Here is a 12,159-nt window from a genome sequence, read left to right on the forward strand (position 1 = left end):
TTTAGAGCAGCTATTTTGCCACCATTGCAGTAAACAGATCCCAGCATGTGCCTGTCTGGCAAAGGAGTCAATATTTATGGCTTTGCTCTTGGTGGATAATCAGGCAAGAGCAGTTAAACAAGAATTCATTCCCTTGTAATCTCTCTGTCCTCCTCCTGCTTACTTCTGCTGCGTGACCTGAAAGGCACACGCATACGGTGTGGTCTGAATAGAGCAGGCTGTGTGTAAGCAAACGCATGTGAGTTAAAAGGTAACTGAGGTTTGACTTTGTAAGTGCAGGGAAGCCTATTTTCAGCAAGCAGAGCCCGGGAGGATTCATCCCTGCTGCAGGGGAGGCACCCGTGACAGCGGGTTGCTCTCCAGAGCCTGGGATTACAGTGTAAGTGTCACGGGGATTATGCCTCCGCTGCCGCGTGAGCCCCCAGGAGAGCTGCTTGCGGGGACACAGCTTAAAGAATCACACGGGGAGCGGGGGCAAGTGGGGGAGTGACCCAGGCTGAGGCTGTGTTAGTGCTGGACATGCGTTACTGCGCCTGCCCCCACGTAGCACGTGGGCTGCTGGGGGTGAGCACGCAGGGTTGATGATGTGGCTGCAGGGAGATGGATACCTGGTTGGACAGGGACTGGGGATGCTTCTCTTAAGTCACCTTGAATGAGAGACGCTTTTACTAGCCAAACAGTTTGTCAGCCTGCATGTTGCTCTTGCTCTAGCTTATTAAGCAAGACCTTGCTCCTTGCCTGTATTAGTGAGCACAATTCAAAAAATAAATATATTTTTTCCTCTTTGATAAGAGGCACAAAGAGATAGCATGCAATAACTGGTCCTGGGGTACTGGAGATGCAGTGCTATCCCCTGCTGCCAGCCAGGAGCTGCCTGCAAGCCCTGGTCTGTGCTTCTGCCTCTGATGTCTCCCTTAGTCCTCAGAGTTGTTATGGATTTACCTTTGCAGGTCATCCAGTCACTGTGATGGGAGTGTACCTGTACAGTGGCTGTCAGAGAGGAGACAGGCAAGGCTGGCTTTGCCCAAAGCCACTCTGCCTGTGGTCCTGCTCTAGGACTGCTTGAAAAGTGTTGAGCAAAGGCACAGTAGTATTTAACAGTGTCTGGAAGCCTCGGGGTGAGCCTGTCATGCAACTAAACACACACATGTGCCTGGATGGGAGCTGTTTAACTTCTGTTCCTTGGCACAGAGGCCAGTGCGGGCCGTGTGTGCAGCAAATTATGTGGGACAGACTGACCAGGAACAAGGGAGAGGTGAAATGGTACCCTCCAAGCACGAGCACAAGGAGTTAGTGCAAGTGGATTTTTCTTTTTTTACTGCAGCTGATGTGTTGAAGGAGTTAGGTGTGACCTAGATTGGATTATTGGTATTTGCTTTGCTCTCCAGACATAAGTGACTTTTGTGGGGTTTTTAATTTTTTTTTTTTTTTTTTAAGATGGGAGTTTCACTGAAGTCCCCTGAGCCTCTGAACGGAGCTGTTTTCTGTACGCAAAACTGGTTTGGGGGGAAATAGAGTCCCTTACTAGTCTGGCAGGAGCTGCCTCTGCCAGAAGCTTGTGTCTCTTCTAATAACTTTACTTTTAATGCTTATTAAGATAGGAAGATAGAGCTGTCTTTGCCTGTTACCTCACTGTATGCCTCTCTCCCTTGGAGGTCAGGTCTGTTTGGCTGACTTGCACTGATCTGAGCCACCCCATTTCCAGCGCTGCGTGGCTCTTCTGCTTTCCTGGCTTCGGGGGGCTGCCATGCTTCGAGGGGGTGAGCTCAGCTCCTAACCCCTGCTCCTTTGCATGCTTTGCGTGAGCTTTAAAACCTTCCCAGTTTGTGTGCTCCTGCAAGAGCTCAGTGGAAGTGAACTGTATGGAAATCCCCTCTCTTGGGCTTGGTGGTTTAGAGAGCTTTGCATCCTTGCACTGGAAAGGCCCCGTTGGATTCGGTGCTCTTTGGTCCGTGATGCAGGAAAGCATGAGGGCCAGGGTGGTGGCTTTGCAAGAATGATCTTTAATAACCAGGCTCTGGGGCTGGCAGCTGCTCCTGTCGTCCAGGAGCCCTTTCTTGTTAAGCTGATCTAGATGTGCATTGTGGTGATGTAAGGTGACATCTGCCCGTGACAGCACAGGTCTGGGAAAGATGTTTTGTGTAGTATTGCTCACTAGGTGATCCGTACAACTGTTCCCTAGTACAGAGCCCCTGACAAAAGCCCCAGGAGCCACTTGCATTTATCTGTCCCTGCAGGCTGCAAAGAGTTAACAGGTCTGCACCTCTGCCCCCTCTTCTGCCACCTCCCAGGCTGGCCCAGCTCCATGTGCTTTTGTCTGGGAAAGGTTGACTTTCACCTTGCTCCTGTTTACTCCTAGACTTGTGTACACAGTGCTGGGGAGGGAGACACAGCAGCGAGCGCTGGGTCTCCACGCCAAAGTTACAAACTTGATAAAGAGCTCCCCTGCGCTTTGGATGCCCGAGCCTCTGCAGGGCTGACTCCCTTTGCAGCTTGCTGGCTGTGACCCTTCAAAGAAGCTTTCAATGAACTGTAGTGTGTTTTACAGCTGGCCCTTCCTTGTCTCTGATAAAAGCTAATTCCATGTCTGGAAAACTCTGTCTCTGCCCCAAACATCGTTTGGGTTTTTTCTGAAAGGGTTTGCAAAGGCTGTGGTGAGGAAGTGTGGGCTAGGGTGGGTGAGCTGCTTGGGTTTGTTATTTCCCAGAACTAGCCAGCAGCTGGGGAAATTCACGCCTTGGACAGAAACTTTGCTTGCTGCCTCAATAAATAGAGGTTCTTGCTTTGAGAAGAGGCTAGTGGTATGCTGGGGCTGTAAGTGAAGGCCCCAGGAGCACAAAATGGAGTGGGGTGGGCTAGGGATGGAGCACAGCAGGGCTGCAAGCCTTTGCCTGGGGTGCCAGGGGTGTGATTCCTGTGCCTGAACTGAGCAAACAGTGTCTGGCTTCATCCAGTAGTGCAGTCTGTCTCAGGCTTGGATATGAGACCTCCATGCCCACCTCTTCCAGGAATGACGCTCATAGTTCACGTGCCTGACGTGCTGGTTGTCTGGCAGGGAATAAACTTTTTTTTTTTTTGCCACTGGCAGGCAGGAAAAGCTTCTGCTCCCCCGCATGCTGATTAATCCCCCTTGGTGCTTGCTGGGGATAAAAGCTGCTTAACATGAGGAAGAAATCCTGGAACTAGACTCCTGCAGAAGAGGTTGATTTCTGTACAGACCCCTCTTAGAGAAGAGCATATTAATAGTAGGGCTTGACTTCGGCTGCCGGGGCGAGGTGGGGCTGCGCCGCCGCCCAGTCCGACTCTCCCAGCAAGTCCCTGGCCCGACTCCAGTGCTGGGATAACAGGTGGTGGAAAGCAGACTCCGAGCAGCGCCAGTGCCCTTCTCCAGCTGGCAGTTGCAGAAGGTGTTAAGCTGAATGTGGCGAGAGATGACTTGGCAAGGGCTGGCCGTTGTCCTGCGGCAGTCTCCTAGCTTTTTCCTCTTGGCTGCAGCCTGCCAGCCGAGAGGAAGCACGGGCGCTTTCCGTGGTGCCTCTTCATCTGGTAGCAGAGCTGTAGGGAGGACTGAATCCTCTTGGAAAGGGATGCACTTTTTAAGCAATTCTCCAGGGCGCTCTTTATGTGGCACTTGGGAAGCCCGCAGCCCTTGCTTTTAAGTCTGTGAAAGTGCCTGCGTGCCCTCTCAAAGGTGCGTATGCGAGGAATGTGCCTGCTCCAGACCTGCCCTGCGAGCAAGGCACTCCAGTGTTAACTCTTCCCGGGCTGCCCGTGCCCCAGCTCCCAGGAGGAGCCTGCTCCCTAGGAGAGCATGTCTTGAAACCTGGAGGGTAAGTATGGAGGTGCCCAGCAGCCCTCTAACTTCCCTGACAGATGAATCTGTAAAATGAGGCTCACTGCCCACAAGAAAAGTTTCCTGTACGGTTTGAGAAGCTCTTGCAGCTTCCAGGAACTTCCCTGTCCTTGCTCAAGAGGATGATGAAGAGTGAGTTCAGGGAACGTTCCCATATAATCTTATTTACGCTTGTGAGTCAGTAATTTCCTTGTTATGTCCTCTGGCTTGTAAACACTGTCTGTCCTGATTTAAATAGGGTTTTGTGATAGCCAAACCTGGTGCGTTCCACAGTATGTACTAATCACCGTGGCTGTCTGCCACCGCTTTGCTCACGGCTGGGCTGATCTGATAAGGCCAGCCTGCTGTCCAGCTACTCAGTGGCCTAAATGCAGTTTTTCTTGAGCTGCCCTCGTTAGGACATTAGCTGGCCATGATTCATAATGAAGTACGGCGTGAGTTGGCACAGGGGTGCGGCTCAGTGGAGCGCTCTTGCCAACATTGATCTACCCTGGCACGGGAGCTGGGTTATACGGATCTGCAGTAAACGTGGTCCCCAGCCCTGGTGCCCTAGCTCGGGCAGACAGGAATCAGGCTCTTCCTGCCCCTTGACGAAATGGCCAGAAGCTCTCATGGGAACAGCTACTGTATGCTGGCAGCAGTTTCCATTGCAGGTCTGGCTTTGGCTGGGTTTCACATATCTTGACATGAATTTGCCTTGGAGCAAGTGATCCATAACGTTAGGAATGCCTGGTTCCAGGCTGGGAGGGGATTTCTTCCCAGCTGGCCTTCCTCCCCAGCCCCCTTCCCATCACGTAGTGCCAGGCTCGGGCAGAGTGGAGACAGGGGGTCTAGGAGGAGAGCTGGCCTCAGCACTTCATGCCCTCTAGGCTGTTCATTTTGTTATCCTCCAGCAGAGTTGCTGGGGAAACCAAAGATGCCTCAATAAGCTAATGAAAAGCACATCTAGTAGCCACTGCTCCTTATGCAAAATGAGAAGCATCTTGTCCTGACCACAAGGCCTTGTTTGTGGCAAAACCAGTATGCTAATGGGCAGGGAAATCTGGGCTGGAAGCAGGGCTGGGGCCGTGGGCAGAGGAAGCTGACACATAGCTTGTGGCTGATTGTTGGCCTTCACTTGTGAGATCGATAGTGGATGTGATTTGTCAGTTGGTGTCACCGCTGGGCTGTAGGATGGGGCACACCTGGCCGGCCGAGCAGGAAGGCTGATCCCGGCTAATCCCAGCTGCTCAGGGTCTCGCTGCTGCCCTGATGAAGCAGCAAGCGCTGGGGCTTGGGTGGTGTCACCCAGCTCTAGCTGTCCCTGCAAGTCTCTGATCTTCACCCCCTGTGAGGCTGTAGGTCATGGTAAACCTGTACATTAAGAAGAGGCCTCAGATGTGCAGGACTGTGGAGGGTGTTAAAAATGCTCTCCTGGGTAGTTAAACCTTCAGGACTGGAGCCCAAGTTCTAGGAGACACCCAGGAAACATGTTCACAGTCTTTCTCTGGGGACAGCATGAAAAAGTGTTGACAGCTTAGCCCCTAGCTATGGTACCCATCCATCTGTGTCGTGCTTCTCGCCATAGGGGAATAGGTCGAGTCCCCCATCACAGCAATGACTTCATGGCTGTGGAAGCATCTGGAGCTGCTGGAATCTGTGGGCTGGTGTTGAGCAACCCAAGAGCTCATACCTGCGGTACCCTCACTGGGGCTGGCCCCAGGGCTGTGGGGCGAGGGGAAATAGTTTTGGGGAAATTGCATAACCTTGGTGAGGGCAGGAGGTTTGGCCTTGTGGCTCCTCAAAGGTCCAAGCGCAAATGAGCTCTGTGTGTAAATTGCCATTGTGGCCAAACAGCTGATTCTCTGGGAGGCTCTCCTGCCGTTTTGCTAACGTGTGTCTGTAACTGTAGTCATCGAGCCATAGGATTGTGGACTTGATTTTACAGGCTTGTTTGTTTACGTGTGTTTTAAGAGGTGAGGCAGGGGAAGCTCTTCCTTCAGGCAAGTCATTATTGACAGCAAGTGCTCTTGAATGTCACAGTATATTGCACTGCAATTCCGCTGAACTGACAGACCAGTTTTTAACCCTTGGGTGATAAAATAGGTTTGTTCTCAATACAAGAAGCAATGAATTGCCTTGGCGTGAGGCTTCAGTGCTATGCAAAAAACTGACCTATAGGTGCCAGGCTTTTTCTCTGGGAATAGCAAGTCCTTCCAAATCCCCCCTTATCACAAACTGAAGGTATTGCTTTTCAAAATGCTTTTGCTACAAACTCCTGACCAAGATCCTGTTGTGTTATTTTCACTCTGTGGGTTCAAGTGAACCTCCTGAATCTGTAGCCCTCAGGAAATTCCCCTCCCAGGCTGCCTTTCACTTCTGTTCTGAGAAACTCTAGGGGAATTCAGCTATTTCCAGGCTAATGAAGATAATGCTTTTGGTGGAGAGAAAGTTCAGCATTTAATGTGCTTCTAAAGGAAGTGATGTGCTCGGCACAGGCTCTGAACTCCTGACCTTTAGTGAAATGCTTCTGAGGAGTTGCCTGATACTCAACACTTCTCCACCTCCATTTACAGGTGAGAGAAACCGAGACCATGGATGCCAGATGGCTTGACTACCCTGCCTCCGGAGACTTGCCAGATGATGAAGACATTGGTGAATTCAGGCCTCACTTAACTTCTGATGGGTTAGATATAGATGAGGCATCTGGGTCTGGAGGTAAGTGGGGAAGGGGGGAAATGGATCTCCCTCAGTTGATGCTGTGAAATTTCTTCCAGCACCAGCCCATGAGTGATGGGCTGAGCGCACAGCCAGAGCTCCAGAGGGAACTACAGTGTCAGGTGGAGATGAGAAAGCCACATGAGTTGTAGTTACTCACAGATGAGAACAGTGAAAGTGGTTGTACCATGATGTTGAATCACTCTGGGAGGACAGATGGAGTCCAGCCAAGCTTGTCTTACTGCAAGTGAAAAGGCATTGCACTGGCTGGATCTCTTGCCTGTTGAACTCCAAAGAACTTCTGAGAGACTTAAAATAAAAAAAAAAAAAAATCTATTGTTGAGGCAGTGTTAAAAGGCTTAAGGTTAGTATCTTAGCTGAGGTCAAACAAGGTAAAGGACTAACTGGTGTTCAAGTGAACTCTCGGTGACATGCAAAACTCCCTGCCCAAACCAGTTTCTGTAGCTCCGTGTCCCCTTTGTGTGAACATTTGTTCTCTAAAAGGGAAAGAACAAGTGCTGAAATAGGTGCCTGACATGTTCGGGCAGATCTGGTAACTAGAGGGTTGGCAAACTATCCTTTAGGGATGGGTGGTTGAGAGCGTTGCCCTCCACTGGCATTAGCTTAGCAAGCTATAGCAGACCTGCTTTGCAGGGCAACTCCTGATAATCTGCAGCAGGGGCCAATGGATCCAGCTGAAGACCCCTCCCGTGCAAGAGGTGTTGGTCTTAAGATTACATCTCATGGTCTTGTGCAATCAAAGCCATTAAATGGCGAAAGTACTAGTAGATAAGAGGGAATTGTAGTCAGTGGAGAACAGTCCTGGTTTGTCTGCAGTTGCTGGTATTGCGGGAAGTGTCTGAATTCTGGGAAAATGGCATATAATGAGAGGAAAACCTAGTGTCCTCTTCTGTTTTATTTTTAACTTTTTTTTTCCCCCCCTCCCTCTGCAGACTACTCAGACTCTGAAGATGCCATATATCTCACCACCATGGATACTCCTGTGGTAGGTATTGCCTCTGTATGTTTTAAGCAACACATAGCTACTCTGGTTTGTCTGTGAAGCTTTCTGAATACCCTTCCCCCTGTAAGACATGGCATCGAGATGAATCTACCTGCACGAGCAGGAACAGCGTGCTCGTAATGCACTAAGCAAACTTTCTTTTCCCTGCACACCCTCCTGCTTTCAATTGTAGGTAGGCTGGGTGCTGCTTACTGACGGGTGTGGTTTGTCTATATTCTGTAGATGTCTGACAACTATATCCCTGGAGATACTGAGAGAAAGATAGAAGATGAGAAGAAAAACACAATGGTGGACAACGAAATCATTCCAGACAAAGCTGTACCTGTCGAAGAGAACCTGTCCAACAAGGTCTCCATGGCAAGCACAGCCAACAGCAGCATCTTTGAAAGAACAGAAGTCCTTACAGGTAATACTCCACCTTGTCCTGATAAATCATTAATACTGTAAATCAAAATGGTTTCTATTGTTCCCTGTTTCTCTGGGGAGCGGTCCCCTGCTGACAACGGGGGTGAGATGCATTACCTCTGTGACTACCTGCAGCAGGGTCACTTCTGCCTTCTAGTCCTTAAAAACAGCCGAAGAGCCTACTGCTTGCCTTGCTGGGGTAAACAGCTTGTTTTTGAGCCTGCCAGCTGACTGTTGGCTTAAGCGCCACACAAGTCATGTGGCAGCTGTTCTGCACCCACATACTACCTCAACAAGAGGTGTATCTAGCCATAAATCAATGACATCATAGACTTTCATATCAAATGCAGGTGTTTTCCTTCTAACCTCTGCCCAAGTCCTGCCTTTCCTGAGCCTTGCCAGGAACCAAACAACCCCTCTAAGGGATTTGAACACCTAGTGAACTGTTATGAATCTAAGTACCTCTGTCTAGAGGAAAACCAAGCGTCTGGCTTCCCCTCAGCACGTGGGACAGATCTGTCTCAAGGCACGCTTCATAAAGCACTTGGCCTGATGGTCCGAGTACAAACCTCGGCACATCTTGCTGATCTGCAGCCATCCTCCCAGTCAGAGGAGTGACTGGAAGAGTGGACTGCAAAGCCACCTAACAAAGAAGCTGATTTAGTGCAATGAGTAGGTGTCACAGCAAAGGATAAACTTCAGTGAGGTCTTGTGGCCACCCTTGGTGTGAGGAGAGAGAAAAATCTTGGTGTTTTTTTGTGGGTTTTGGTTGTTGGGGTGTTTATTGGAGGGAGGTGGTGGTGGTAGTGGGATGTTGCTGTTTCATTGAAATACAGAGTCCCCAGAGTGTGCTCACACAGGTAGTTAACAAAGCATTCAAATCGGAGCTCTACCGTTTCCCTGGAGTCGACAGCTTGTGGGTTGTGGTGGGGCTTTTTTGGGTGGGTTTTTTGTTTTGTCTCCACGCAGGGAGGATGTCTTTTTGTCAAAATTTCTTTCTTGCACTAAACTGGAAGATTAACACAAACTGGTTAATGTGGAACATGTGATTACTCTGTGGTTGGATTGAAAGCCATTTCCGTCCTTTTCCAATAACATCTGCTGTCGCTGAAAAGGCCAGCACATACGGTGACAGACACGTGGACGGCGCTGACTCTGGAGGCAGTTCTGGGGGCTGGTACTCTTGAAGCAGATTTTGAGATGTAGCTGATGGTTTGGAGTTGTCCAGGAGTTTAGACTTACTCCATGCTCTTTTTTTTTTTCCTCCCCAGCTCTCATTGCAGGAGGGGCGGTGGGCCTCCTGTTTGCTGTCTTCCTGATCCTCCTCTTAGTCTATCGCATGAAGAAAAAGGACGAAGGCAGTTACGACCTTGGGAAGAAACCGATCTACAAGAAAGCCCCTACAAACGAGTTCTATGCTTAAAGCTCAGCAGCACCTTGTGCCCATCAGGGGACAAACAGACTGTATGGAAACACTGTGCCCTCAGATGAGATGTGCTGAACAAACGCTCTTTTTGGATTGAATTTCAAAGTGACTTTGAGAAAAAACAAACTTCCTACGTGACCCTTCCCATCCCGCTCAGCTAACAAGGGCCCAATGAAATACAAAGAGTCTGAAAAAAAAACCTCAGTGTATTTTTCTTTTTCTAAAGCTAGTGTAAAAAGAGTAAAGATGCCAAATTTTCTGCTTGGTTTTATAGAGGGTATATAAACACAAAACAGACTGTATGGAAGCAAACACCATGTGTTTGCATCCAGTGTGCCGTGCTCAGATTGGCTGCTTCTATAGAAGATGGCTTTTTTTATAAACTTTGCTAATAGATGTCTTGCAGCAGGCTGTTGATGTGAAGCAGTTTTGTGGAGAACTATTTATGAATCTCTTACACTACAGATAATGTTGCCTTATCAGGGAGTAAAAGGCCCATACGGGCTCAAAATCCCTGGATGCCATAAAGGGCCTATGGGAATGTCTTCCCCAGGAGACTTCTGTCTCTTCCTGTCGGCCCCAGGCAAGGGTCATTCGTCCATGAAATCAGGACAGCCAGTTTTCTTTGGCCATGACGACACCCTTTCCTTGCCTTCAGTCCCTTACCTTTTTTTAAGGGTTGCTTGTAGGGTTTTTTTATAACAAAATTTTAAAGAAAATAGCCTAATGTTTATATAAAGTTTGTAGAAATTGTTTTGAAATAATAAAAAAAAAAATCTACTTTTTTAATTTCCTCAGATTTATTTTTTCAATCCCTTTGTGTTTCCTTTGGCCGGGCATTTCTCTAGAGATGTTGTTTTATATGATTCATATTCTGAACTGAAGCAGAGTTAGCTACAGTGTGTTACAGGTTTCTTCTAGTTCTATAGCAGCTACTGTAGAGGGTAAAAGATATTTATGGTTTTTCCATAACTTTTTTAGGATTTGATTTTTTTGTTTGTTTGTTTAAATAGAATTATTTATAGTTTCTGAAATGGCTGCTCTTCTCATTTGGTAACTTTTATCCTTTTTATGTAAAACACTAATATAATGAGTCTCTGTGAAAACTATTTAAGCTTTATTCTGTGAATTTTAATTATAAATTCAAGGCAATAACTTCTAGGATTAATCTGTATGCAAAATTGGATTCATAATGTGATTGAAGTAGGGAAAAGATGAGAGTATTTCTAGCCTGTAATATTATAATCAGTCCTATAGAGCTATATATTATATATTTTACGGAGAAATACACAGTTAAGAGTGCAAAGGCTGGAGTTAATTCTTCAGCAGCCCTGCTGTGTGTAAGAGGCTTGATCTCGTTTGTACTGCTGTTTGTCCAGTGGGCTCGTGCTAGGGACGGCAGCTGGGAGCAGCCCGAGCCCTGGGGCTCCGTCGCCGCGTCCCGGGCGGTGCCTGGAAGCAGGCCGCAGCCGGTGATGTGCCAGGTTTGATCCTCGTGAGTTGGAGCGGAGATCCCCATCTGTGTTCTGGGGTTGCTTTTTGAAGCAAGCGTTGGAAGCTCGCAGTACAGAGAAAATAACTCCTTGTTTTGGGGGCTGGCTGCGCTGCAGAGTCCCCTGCGGCACTGTGCCGAGTACCTGCCTCTTGCGGAAGGCTGGCTTTGGTAGCTAGAAGTCTGCCTCGGTGGCAACTCCCAGCTGGAAGCACAGAGCTTTCATAGACGGCTGGCTCTGAACCTCCTGCGGAGGGTTTTTCTTAATACATTATGTACATAGCTCCTACCTCTACTGAGAGTTAGACCAATTCCCCCAGCGCTCCTAGAGCGAAGCGTAACGTGCGTGTCCGATGCCTCTGTTTCAGGAAGGCGTTACAGAACTACTTTGTGCAAGTCGTGTCCTACTGCAGCTCTCCGAATCTGGTGTGGTTTAAGACAAAATCCAAGTGTGGGTCCCTAAACTGCGTAACTGGGTAGGCAGCACAAAACCAGACGGTTGCGAAGGCTGATCAGAAATCTCATCGACCCCTGAAGCCTCCTTACCAAGGCTTTGTTGTAGGCTTGAGGCCAAATTCGTAGAGGCGCTAGAACAAAGAAATTCAGCTTCAGCCAGTGGCAGCTGCTTCTCGGAGCTAGGCGGGCGAAGTGGAGATCGCAGGGGAGCCATGCATTGAGACATCGCGCAAGAAGAGTTTTCCCAAGGCTCCTCCTCCAGGTTGACTCACTTGCTTGGTGCCAGTCCAAGTGTGTTTGGGGAAACTGCGGGCTCTAAAAACTGCACAAAGGTCACTGTAGACTGGGAAGGGGAGAGGGAGGATTTTACTGCCTATGGACAGCGCTGCCAGGAAGGCGGGAGCGGTGTCTGGTTCTCGGGATATTTAGATTCTCTTGTGTAATTGCTCTTGGGTATTTTCCACTGTTACTGATTTTTTTTTTTTTCTCAAATAAACTGGTACTTTCTAAAATTGGCTTTTTGGGACTGTTTCTGATCGGAAATTACTTTTGGGAGCTGGGTAACAGGGAGCTCATGTTTGTGTAACTTCTTGGTTTACCGAAGGGGGAGGCACGCTGGGATCTGGCTTGGCGGTGGCCTGCAGCTCAAAGGGGCTTTGTCAGCTGGTCCCGAGCTGTCTTCAGTATCTGAGCAACAAGTGACTCCTCTAGGACCAGCGCCACTGGGTTTCTGGAGCTACTGAAGCTCCTCCAGGCAGGTAAAGCAGATACAGCATGGCATGAGGAGGTGAGTCTATCCTTTGGTG

At 48.8% G+C, this 12,159-nt stretch overlaps 1 protein-coding gene across 1 annotated transcript; it reads left to right on the forward strand.

Moving 5' to 3' along the window:
• Positions 1-6,413: 6,413 nt before the first annotated feature.
• SDC4 (syndecan 4) lies at positions 6,414-10,792 on the forward strand. Its single transcript, XM_009326706.1, has 4 exons — positions 6,414-6,550; positions 7,504-7,556; positions 7,797-7,980; positions 9,251-10,792. Exons 1-4 carry the CDS (start codon positions 6,427-6,429, stop codon positions 9,400-9,402), a joined length of 513 nt encoding a protein of 170 aa, XP_009324981.1. The 5' UTR covers positions 6,414-6,426; the 3' UTR covers positions 9,403-10,792.
• Positions 10,793-12,159: the final 1,367 nt, after the last annotated feature.

Source organism: Pygoscelis adeliae, unplaced genomic scaffold (genome assembly GCF_000699105.1).
Source record: "Pygoscelis adeliae isolate BGI_AS28 unplaced genomic scaffold, ASM69910v1 Scaffold286, whole genome shotgun sequence".
In the NCBI taxonomy this organism is placed as follows: domain Eukaryota; kingdom Metazoa; phylum Chordata; class Aves; order Sphenisciformes; family Spheniscidae; genus Pygoscelis; species Pygoscelis adeliae.